Source organism: Populus euphratica, unplaced genomic scaffold (assembly GCF_000495115.2).
Source record: "Populus euphratica unplaced genomic scaffold, PopEup_1.0 scaffold974.1, whole genome shotgun sequence".
NCBI lineage: Eukaryota > Viridiplantae > Streptophyta > Magnoliopsida > Malpighiales > Salicaceae > Populus > Populus euphratica.
The window spans coordinates 47,141-59,085 of NW_011500836.1; the positions used below are offsets into that span (position 1 = coordinate 47,141).

Sequence of the window (11,945 nt, forward strand, 5' to 3'; positions counted from 1 at the left end):
ATTGCGGAAGCTTTCTCAAGACAACTATTGCGGAAGCTTTCTACATCTATAGCATCTCAAGTCAGTATGAAGGCTGCCACTTTCTTCCGAACATAAGGCAGGAGTCAGAAAAGGGTGGATTAAGTGATCTACGAGAGGAACTTCTTTCTAAACTACTGGAGGAAGAAAATCTTCGCGTTGGCACACCACATATACCTACTTTCATCAGGGATAGACTCTGCCAAAAGAAAATTCTCCTTGTTTTGGATGATGTGAATGATGTACTACAATTCGAGCATTTAATTAAAGAGCGTTCGTTTGGTGAAGGCAGTGTTGTTGTTGTGACATCAAGAGACAGGCAAGTACTTAAGAATGTAGTTGATGAAATATACGAGGTTGAGGAATTAAACTTCCACGAAGCTCTTCAACTCTTTAGCTTGAATGCTTTTAAGAGAAACCACCCCCTAGAAGCTTATATGGAGTTGTCAATCACGGCAATAAATTATGCCAAAGGGAACCCGTTAGCTCTTCAAGTTTTGGGTTCCTTCTTATTTGACAAAGGGAGACATTTTTGGGAATCTCAATTAAATGAGATCGAAAGCTTTCCTGAGTTGAATATTTATGACTTGCTGAGAATAGGCTTTGATGCACTACGTGATCATAACACGAAGAGTATATTTCTTGACATTGCATGTTTTTTTAAAGGGCATCGAGTTGATTTTGTAAAGCGGATTTTAGATGGCTGCGGTTTCAAAACAGATATTGGATTTAGTGTTCTCATTGACAGGTGTCTCATTAAAATTTCAGATAACAAGGTTGAAATGCATGATCTTTTGCAAGAAATGGCCCATGAAGTTGTTCGTAAAGAATCTCTTGACGAGCTGGGAAGACAGAGCAGATTGTGGAATCCAAAAGATGCATATCAAGTGTTGACCAATAATCTGGTGAGATTCATATACCCCAAAGTTTTCTCTTTCCTATGCAATGCAATATGGTTGTACTAGTAAGTTTAAAATCTTACTTAAACTTTGCTTCTCCTTTACTGGTTTTCAGGGAACTGGAAAAGTTGAAGGGATATTCTTGGATGCTTCAAAAATAAGAGAAATTGAGTTGAGTTCTACAGCCTTGGAAAGGATGTATAAACTTAGACTGCTAAAAATTTATAATTCTGAAGCTGGAGTTAAATGCAGAGTGCACCTTCCTCATGGCCTCAAGTCTCTTTCCGAAGAGTTGAGGTATCTCCATTGGGATGGATACCCTTTGACATCTTTGCCTTGCAATTTTCGTCCACAGAACCTTGTTGAACTTAACCTATCATCTAGCAAGGTTGAGCAACTGTGGAGAGAAGGCCAGGTATTCTAAAATAACTCTGTGCATGCATAGTTCTTTCTTCGAAATTTAGAGTGATATGCACGTGTAATTTCTTTCTGTTGATTTCATTTTGCTTCAGGATCTCGTCAATTTAAAAGATGTCAACCTCAGCAATTGTGAGCACATAACTTCCCTGCCAGACCTTTCAACGGCCAGAGACCTTGAGAGATTGAATCTTCAATTCTGTACAAGTTTGGTTACGGTTCCTTCATCTATACAGCATCTTGACAAGCTTAATGATTTAGATTTGAGAGGCTGCAAAAGACTAATCAATCTTCCCAGTAGAATTAATGCAAATTTTCTGGAGACTCTGAATCTTTCTGGTTGCTCAAATCTCAAGAAGTGCCCAGAGACTGCAAGGAAACTGACATATTTAAATTTAAATGAGACTGCTGTTGAAGAGCTTCCCCAATCAATTGGGGAACAAAGTGGACTTGTTGCGTTGAATTTGAAGAACTGCAAACACCTGGTTAATCTTCCAGAAAACATATATTTGTTGAAATCTCTTCAAATTGCTGACATCTCTGGCTGCTTATCTATCAGCAGGCTTCCTGATTTTTCGAGGAATATAAGATACTTGTACTTGAATGGAACTGCAATAGAAGAGCTGCCATCTTCAATTGGTGGTCTAAGGGAACTCATTTTTTTAGATCTAGGTGGCTGCAACAGGCTAAAGAATCTGCCGAGTGCGGTTTCTGAGTTGGGATGCCTTAAAAAACTTGATCTTTCCGGTTGCTCAAGTATCACGGAGTTTCCAAACGTTTCAAATAATTTAAAGGAGCTGTATTTAAATGGGACAGCAATACGAGAGATTCCCTCCTCAATAGAATGTTTGTTTGATCTTGCTGAATTGCACCTAAGAAACTGCAAACAATTTGAGATTCTTCCTAGCAGCATCTGCAAGTTGAGAAAATTGGAGAGGCTTAATCTCTCAGGTTGCATCCAATTTCAAAATTTTCCAGAAGTTTTGGAGCCGATGGTATATTTGAGATATCTCTATTTAGAACAGACAAGCATAACAGAGTTGCCTTCACCGATTGGAAATATGATGGAACTTGCCTGCTTGGAAGTGGGAAACTGCAAATATCTACGAGACATCGAATGTCTTGTCAAATCGCAATTGCCCGAGAGAGGCGTGGATTTAGATTGTTTGCGTAAGCTAAATCTAGATGGTTGCAATCTATCGGAAGTGCCGGACAGTCTTGGTCGTTTTTCGTCACTGGAAGTGTTAGATCTAAGTGGAAACAATTTCAGGACAATACCTATAACCATCAATAAACTGTTTGAGTTGCAATATCTAGGATTAAGGAATTGCAGGAGGCTTGAATCATTACCGGAGCTTCCACCACAGCTATCAAAGTTGGATGCAGACAATTGCGAGAGATTGAATCATTACCAGGGCTTCCACCACAGGTCATCAACTGTAGTTGAGGGGAACATTTTTGAATTCATTTTCACTAATTGCTCGAGATCGCGTTTGTTCAATCAAATCTTGGCGTACTCATTACTGAAATTTCAACTTTATACCAAAAGGTTATACCATCAGGTTTGTTTCTCAAAGCTCTGATATACATCTTTTTTTCTCTATTTACCACCTTTCATTTTAAAAAGATGCTATTTGAGTTGTGTTTACAGCTGCCCGATTTTCCAGAAGCGGCATGTAGTTTCTGCCTCCCTGTAGATGCGACTCCGGAATGGTTTAGCCATCAAAGTTGGGGTTCTACAGTAACATTCCAGCTATCTTCACATTGGGCTAATAGCCAGTTCTTGGGTTTCTCTCTTTGCGCTGTCATTGCATTTGGTTCTGTCAGCCATAGTTTGCAAGTTAAATGCACATATCACTTTCGCAATAAGCATGGTGAAAGTCGTGACCTCGTTTGCTATCTCCATGGTTGGAATGATGAGAAGCGAATCAACTCAGCACACATATTGGTGGGGTTTGATCCCTGTGTGGTTGCCAAAGAAGATTATATGTTTAGTGAATATAGTGAGGTCTCTGTTGAGTTCCAACCGGAATTTACCAACGGAAATCTCTTACCATTAGATCTTTGTCAAGTACACGAGTGTGGGGTCCGTCTACTGTATGAAGATCGCTTTGATTTGATTAGGTCAGGCTATTTTTGTTTTTATCCTACGAATGGTGATGAATTGCAAACAATGTTCCAAGCCAAGAGAGCAAGGTTCCAAGGCATGAGATGGGAGGATTATTATGTCATGCGTAGGACCTATGAATTCTTGGCGGACCTTCAGGTTTGTTTCTTAAACCTCTGATATACTTTTTTCTTTCCTTCATTTTATTTTAAAATGATGCTATTTGAATTGTGTAACAGCTGCCTGATGTTGTAGCTAAGCCATCTAGTTTCTGCCTCCCGGGAGACACGACTCCGGAGTGGTTTAGCCATCAAAGTTGGGGATCTACAGTAACATTCCAGCTATCTACAAATTGGGCTAATAGGAAGTTCTTGGGTTTCTGTCTTTGCGCAATCATAGTCATTGGATTTGGTTCTGCCAATTATAGTTTTGGTCAGAGTTTGCATGTTAAATGCACATATCACTTCCGCAATAAGCATGGTGATACCCGTGACCTTGACTGCTATCTCCATGGTTGTTGCTGTCTCCATGGTTGGAATGATGAGAAACGCATCGACGACTCAGCATACATATTCATGGGATTTGATCCCTGTGTGGTTGCCAAAGAAAAGGATACGTTTTGTGAATATAGCGAGGTCTCAGTTGAATTCCACCGCGAGGTCTTAGATGAATTCCACCTGGAAAACAATTTATTTCCTTGTTGTCACGTGGTTGAGTGTGGGGTCCATCTACTGTATGACGGTGGGGCGTTTGGGCTCCGTCTACTGCATGCCAATGATGAAGATAAGATACAACGCTTTCATTTGATAATGTCAGACTCCTCTCGTTTTGATCTTCTATATGGAGATGACTTGAGAGTAAGGTTCCAAGCCAAGAGAGCAAGGTTTCAAGCTGATAGATGGGAGGATTATTCTGTTATGCGTAGGACCTATGAATTCTTGGCGGACCTTCAGGTTTGTTTCTTAAACCTCTGATATACCTTTTTCTTTCCTTCATCTTATTTTAAAATGATGCTATTTGGATTGTGTAACAGCTGCCTGATGTTGTAGTCGAGCCATCTAGTTTCTGCCTCCCTGGAGACGCGACTCCAGAGTGGTTTAGCCATCAAAGTTGGGGGTCTACAGTAACATTCCAGCTATCTTCACAGTGGGCTACTAGCGAGTTCTCGGGTTTCTCTCTTTGCGCTGTCATTGCATCTTATTCTTTCAACTTTGAGTTGCAAGTTAAATGCACATATCACTTCCGCAATGAGCACGGTGATAGCCATGATCTCTATTGCTATCTCCATGGTTGGTATGATGAGAAGCGCATGAACATATTCATGGGATTTGATCCCTGTGTGGTTGCCAAAGAAAAGGATACGTTTAGTGAATATAGCGAGGTCTCAGTTGAATTCCAACTGGAAGATAAGAACGGCAATCTCTTACCATTAGATCTTTGTCAAGTGATTGAGTGTGGGGTCCGCCTACTGCATGCCAATGAGATATATCGCTTTGATTTCATCATGCATAGATACTATCGTTTTTTTCCTCAGGATCAAGATGGATTGGAAGCAATGTTCCAAGCCAAGAGAGCAAGGCTCCAAGTCAATAGACCGGGGGGTTATTCTATCATGCGTAGGACCTATAAATTCTTGGCGGACCATCAGGTGTTTTTCTTAAACCTCTAATATACTTTTCTATTTCCTTCGTCTCATTTTAAAAAGATGCTAATTGAATTATGTTAACAGCTGCCCGATGTTCCAGCTTGGCCATTTAGTTTCTGCCTCCTGAGGCCATTTAGTTTCTGCCTCCCTAGGCCACCTAGTTTCTGCCTCCCTAGGCCACCTAGTTTCTACCTCCCTGAAGATGTAACTCCGGAGTGGTTTAGCCATAAAAGGTGGGGATCTAGAGTAACATTCCAGCTATCTTCACAGTGGGCTAATAGCGAGTTCTTGGGTTTCTCTCTTTGTGCTGTCATTGCATCTTATTCTTTCAACTTTGAGTTGCGAGTTAAATGCACATATCACTTCCGCAATGAGCACGGTGATAGCCATGATCTCTATTGCTATCTCCATGGTTGGTATGATGACAAGGGCAACAATCCAGCACACATATTCGTGGGATTGGATCCCTGTTTTGTTGCCAAAGAAAAGGATACGTTTAGTAAATACAGCGAGGTCTCAGTTGACTTCCGGCCAGAAGATATGAAAGGCACTTCACTAGATTTTTGTCAGGTGATTGAGTGTGGGGTCCATCTACTGCATGCCAATGAGATGCATCACTTTGATTTCAGCACGCAATATCACTTTGATTTCAGCATGCAAGATCACTTTGATCCTCAGGATCGAGATGAACTGAAAGCAATGTTCCAAGCCAAGAGAGAAAGGTTACAAGGCATGAGACGTGATGATTATTTTGGCTATGTTCTTCCCCGGAGCATTAGATGAACAAAAGAGAAGGCATAATTAATGACACTTGGGTTTTACAGTAGAAAACTTTAATAAATTATTATTGTTGTTGCTGCGATTGTTAAAACTAGAACACCCCTTGTCTTCATGATTAAATGTTTTTATTTAAAGTTATTTTATTTATTTTACCGTGTATTTTAATTGTTTATTATCTTTTATATTTGATCAGATGATAAATTGACAAATTAACTTTTAGTTTAAATTATAATAAAGACAAAAAACCATTTTAAAATATGAAAATACCTCCTTGCATCAGGTTTAGATTTTATGCTTTCAATGATTTTTTAATTTTTTTATTGTGCAATTAATAAAAAAAAAACTTATTTATCCCTAATCAATTTAAAAAATAACAAAGGAGCCATGCAGAAAAACTTCAATGCTTTTGGAAGCCATTGCTAAATTTTTCTGGTAAAGGGTAAAAAACATCTTTACAGTATTTCAATGAATAATGCTCATGGGTCCATGGGTCTGGAGATAAGGTGATTTTTGCTAAATTTTTCTGGTAAAGGGTAAAAAACATCTTTATAGTATTTCAATGAATAATGCTCATGGGTCCATGGGTCTGGAGATAAGGTGTTTTTCTATAGGGTTTTAGATCTTTTAATCTTGTTTTTAGAGGAGATGTAAATTGTTGAGGGGATAAAACACACTCTTTTATTTTAAGAACAAAGCTTACAATTACATAAACAAAAGCTTACAACAACCCCTCTCTCTTTCTCTCTTTCTCTCTAGTGTTTCTCTCAATTTCCCAAAAATACCTCTGTTTTCTAACAAACGGGGCTCTGATACCAATTGTTGGTGGGAGAAACCACTTGTGGTGGCTTTGAAACACTCGGAGGGGATAAAACACACTCTTTTATTTCAAGAACGAAGCTTACAATTACATAAACAAAAGCTTACAACAACCCCTCTCTCTTTCTCTCTAGTGTTTCTCTCAATTTCTCCACACATAATTGCATAACCTTAGCTATCTATTTATACACGAAATCAAAACAAGAAAATTCAACCTTCAAGTGTGAAGGTACACGAAATCAAAACAAGAAAATTCAACCTTCAAGTGTGAAGGCGGTTGTGGCCGACGATGTGAAAGCAGCTGGCGGCCGGTCGGTTGATGGCTGGGCGGTGACAGCTGGTGGCTGCCTTTCTTGACCTTCTAGATTGAGTTTACTTCAACAAATCTCCCCCTTAAACTCAATCGAGGGATGTCATTCCAAGCATGAATTTCAATATGATAAATACTTCTCTTTTCAATGGCTTGGTAAAGATATCTGCAACTTGATCATCTGTCTTGTAGGATATCAGCTCGACTTCTTTGTTCTTTACATGCTCTCGGATAAAGTGATGACGTGTATCAATATGTTTACTTCTTTCATGATACACCGGATTCTTTGCTAATGCAATCGCTGATCGATTATCGATATAAATCTCTGTAGGATTTTCTTGAGGAAATCCCAAAAACTTCAGCAAATTCCTTAACCATATTAAATGGCATACAACTGAGTTGGCAGCAACATACTCAGCTTCACAACTTGATAACATGACAATCGATTGCTTTTTGGTTGACCATATGAAAGATGTATCTCCCATGAAAAATACAAACCCTGTTATACCTTTTCTTTCATCCAGATCTCTACCCCAATCACTATCTGAGTAGTAGTAAGATTGAAATTTGTACTTGATGTATAAAGCATACCTTCATTTATTGTGCCTTTGAGGTAGTGAAGAATTCTCTTGGCTGCATTCAAATGAGAGTGGTTTGGCTTCTCCATATATCTACTGATCAGTCCGACTCCGTAGAGTATATCTGGTCTGGTACATGTCAAGTACCTTAAGCTTCCTACTAAGCTTTTGAAGTAAGTTGGATCAACATTTTCAACTTTACTTTTCCTCAATTCCACTCCATTCTCAACTGGAGTTGATACCGGATTGCAGCTTTCCATCTTGAACCTTTCAAGAATATCTTTAGCATAACTGTTTTGGGATACAAAAATCCCTTCTTCTTTCTACACCACTTCTAAGCCAAGAAAATGTGCCATCAGACCAATGTCTGTCATCTGAAATTCTTGTACCATGCTTTTCTTGAAGTCTTTGAACATGGTAGGATTGTTGCCGGTGAATATCAAGTCATTAACATATAGGCACACAAATAATATGCTGCCATCTGCTTCTTTCTTCACATAAATTGCGTGTTCATATGGACATTTTTCAAATCCATTATCTTGAAAATACATGTCAATTCTGGTATTCCAAGCACGCGGAGCTTGCTTCAAACGGTAGAGGGCTTTTTTCAACTTGTATACTTTGCCTTCATTTTCAACATCAATGTATCTAAGTGGTTGTTCAACATAGATCTCTTCTTCTAGGAAGCCATTCAGAAATGTTGACTTCACATCAAGTTGATAGATCTTCCATCTATGTTGTGCTGCTAGTGAGATCATCAGTCTGATTGTCTCTAGCCGGGCTACTGAAGCAAACACTTCTCTATAGTCAATGCCTTCTCTCTGTTTGTAGCCTTTCGCCACTAATCTTGCTTTATATCTTTGCACTTCTCCTTTTGCATTCTTCTTTGTCTTATAGACCCATTTGACACCTATTGCTTTTTTGTTTTCTGGTAGATAAGTCAGCTTCCAGGTATCATTCTTCTCAATGACATGTATTTCTTCATCCATTGCTTTTATCCATTTCTCTTCTGTGATAGCTTCATTGAAGCTAATTGGGTCACTATCAGTAAAGAAACAAAATAGAGTTGTATCTTCCATTACTTGAGTGGCGTCATACAGCTCTTCTAGATTTCTCATCCTTCTTGGTCCTTCTGATGAGGATGCTGATGATGGTTCTGGTAATGATGATGTTGATGATGATTCTGGCGTGTTTCTCCTGTTGAATACAGGAAATCTGTGTATCGGACTTTATGGCTCATCTTCTAGTACTATTGGACCTTTTGGAAGTACTGTTGGTACTTCTTCATCTTCAAGGATCAAATCAGTGCTGATCCATTTAACTGCTTCTTGGTCATCATTTCATTGCCAAGTTTTATCTTCTTCAAAGATAACATCTCTGCTCATAATTACCTTCTTGGTGATGGGATTATACAGCTTGTATCCCATTCTTCTCTCACCGTACTCGACAAAGATGCATTTCTCGCTTTTATCATCAAGTTTGGTCCTTCTTGCATCTGGGATCTTTGCATATGCCACACAACCAAAGACTCGAAGATGAGTAACATTTGGTTTGTGACCACTCCATGCTTCATGTGGAGTGACAGCTTGCAAACTTCTGGTTGGGCAGCGATTCAGCAAATATAATGCACATGATACAGCTTCAGCCCAGTATTGCTTATGCATCTTTTTTGCTTTGAGTAAACTTCTTGCCATATCAAAAATTATTCGATTCTTTCTCTCAGCTACACCATTCAACTGTGGTGTATAAGTTGGTGTTGTCTGATGTATGATGCCTTGTTGTGTACAAAAGGCTTCAAAGTCATTTGTTGTATATTCTCCACCTTCATCAGATCTCACGGTTCTGATTTTATAGCCACTTTGCTTCTCAACAATTGCTTTAAAATCTTTAAAACAATTGAACACTTTTGACTTCCTCTTCAAAAAATATACCCATGTCTTTCTACTAAAATCATCAATGAAAGTGAGAAAGTACCTATTTTGTCCAGTCAACATAGGTTTTATAGGACCACACACATCTGTGTGTACTAACTTAAGTGGCTTGTTTGCTTTCCAGTTGACTTCTTTGGCAAAACTAGATCTGTGATGTTTGCTGAGGACACAACTCTCACAGACTTCTTCTGGATGATCAATGTGAGGCATACCTTTGACCATCTTCTTGCTTGCTAGTATCTTCAGACTTGTGAAATTGAGATGTCCAAGTCTCATGTGCCAAAGCCATTCTTCACTGTTGGTGATGGAACTCAAACACTTTGCTGCATCATATTGGATGTTTAAAGGAAACATCCTATTCTTGGACATTTTCACATAGGCAATTAATCTTCCATTGTAGTCTCTAATTGTCAGATGACAATTCTTCATGTAAAGTGTATAGCCTCTCTTCAAAAGTTGACCTATGCTCACCAAGTTCTGCTTTATTGCTGGGACATAGTAGACATCGGCGATGTAACTATGATCGCCATTCTTCAACTTGATTGGGATGTTGCCTTTACCTTTGAATGGAACTTTTGATGTATCTCCAAAGGTGACAAAACTTTGTATGGTCTCATCTAGATCACCAAATAAATCTCGTTGGCCACACATGTGATTACTAGCTCCAGAATCAAGATACCAAATATTCTCCTGATTCTTGTCAAGTCCTTGTTAGACAAATAATGCAGCTACTCCTCTACTGTTGACATCCTCTTCTGCATAGTTGACTCGCTCATGTATCTCCAGTGGAGCTTTCTTTTGACATTCAGTGCTATAGTGGCCAAATTGATTGCAATTATAACACTGAATATTCCTCTTGTCACGGTTATTGTAACCGCCTCCTTTTCTTCTAGGAGTGAATGCTTGTTGTTATCGACCTCCTCTAGTGGTGTTTTTACCACCTCTTCCTCTAAAAACTGTATTCCAAGAACCTCTGCCTTGAAATCGTTGAAATCCTCCTCGTGTTTGTTGACTCCTTCCTCGAGTGGTGTATCCATTTGTTGAAGTCTCCCCTTGCTCATATTTGTCTTTGAGAGACAACTTTGCTTTTAAGGCATGCTCAATTGCCTTATCTCCATTTCTTTTTACAATCTTCTGCTCATGAGCTTGCAAAGAACTCATAAGCTCATCCACTGTCAACTTGTCCACTTCTTTGGACTCTTCAATAGCAACAACAACAAAATCAAATTTTGGATCTAGAGATCTCAAAATTTTCTCAGTAATTCAAGCATCTGAAAGGGCTTCTCCGTTTCTTCTCATCTGATTGACTATCACCATAATTCTTGTGTGATAATCAGAAATGGATTCTGAGGACTTCATTTGTAACAATTCAAATTCACCTCATAAAGATTGCAGACGAATCTTCTTTATTCTATCAACACCTTTGTATTTTTGTTGGAGAGCCTCCCGTATTTCTTTTGATGTTTCTGTGGAAGCAATGATTTCAAATGTCGCTTCATCAAGACCTTGATAAATGATGGTCTTTGCTTTGTTGTCTTTCTTTCTTTCTATTGGCTTTGAGGACTTGCTTCTGTACCTCTAGTAAAGCATCTTCTAATTCTTTGGACTCTAGTTCATCATAACCATATTGCACAATGTCTATACACTCTTGTGAACTAAGAAATGCCTTCAATCTGATGCACCAACTATCATAGTTGTCTTTGGTTAGCTTCGGGATGAGTGTTTGTGCATTTTCTGTAGTCATTTTGCTCTTTAAATGACTATATCACCTTTTGAGAGTTGAATTTGGCAAAACTGACACCGTAGATGAATCCGGAATGGTCCAAATAGTAGGGAACCGGTCTAACTTTGTAGAAAACGGGTCAAAAATAGGGTGAACCAGTCCAAAAACCAATTCAGGTGGTTTGCTAGGTTGAACCGGGAATATTCCAAGGAATATTCGTTTTGACTTTGACTTTAGAATATGGCTCAGAGCTTGGCTTGGCTTCGGAATATGGCTTGGAGCGCGGCTCGGCTTTGGAATATGGCTCATGGCTCGGCTTGAGGCTTGGCTCTGCGCGGCTCAAATATGGCGCGCATGTGGCTCACTCATCTTCTTTCTCGGGGCGCGTGGGCAACAGTGCTGAAACTTCAAACGGAGAGTGTGGTCCACCCCGTGCTCCGATTGATCTGATTTTTGCACCGTTGAGTTCGTATTGATGAGCTCTACACTTTGGAATGATCAAAATTTGTTTTTGACAACTTTGAAAATTCGGATATTTCCCAAAAATACCTCTGTTTTCTGACGAACGGGGCTCTGATACCAATTGTTGGTGGGAGAAACCACTTGTGGTGGCTTTGAAACACTCGGAGGGGATAAAACACACTCTTTTATTTCAAGAACGAAGCTTACAATTAGATAAACAAAAGCTTACAACAACCCCTCTCTTTTTCTCTCTAGTGTT

At 39.2% G+C, this 11,945-nt stretch overlaps 1 protein-coding gene across 1 annotated transcript in view; it reads left to right on the forward strand.

The window, feature by feature from the left end:
- Positions 1 to 11,700, forward strand: part of LOC105116545 (uncharacterized) — a 13,202-nt gene extending 1,502 nt beyond the window's left edge. Inside the window, exons 4-12 of the mRNA XM_011013954.1 lie at positions 57 to 923; positions 1,033 to 1,332; positions 1,430 to 2,896; positions 2,986 to 3,600; positions 3,681 to 4,394; positions 4,475 to 5,089; positions 5,171 to 5,816; positions 8,781 to 8,846; positions 11,462 to 11,700. Coding sequence (XP_011012256.1) covers positions 57 to 923; positions 1,033 to 1,332; positions 1,430 to 2,896; positions 2,986 to 3,600; positions 3,681 to 4,394; positions 4,475 to 5,089; positions 5,171 to 5,816; positions 8,781 to 8,846; positions 11,462 to 11,700 — 5,529 coding nt within the window. The remainder of the gene's footprint in view (positions 1 to 56; positions 924 to 1,032; positions 1,333 to 1,429; positions 2,897 to 2,985; positions 3,601 to 3,680; positions 4,395 to 4,474; positions 5,090 to 5,170; positions 5,817 to 8,780; positions 8,847 to 11,461) is intronic.
- The last annotated feature ends 245 nt before the right edge of the window (positions 11,701 to 11,945 follow it).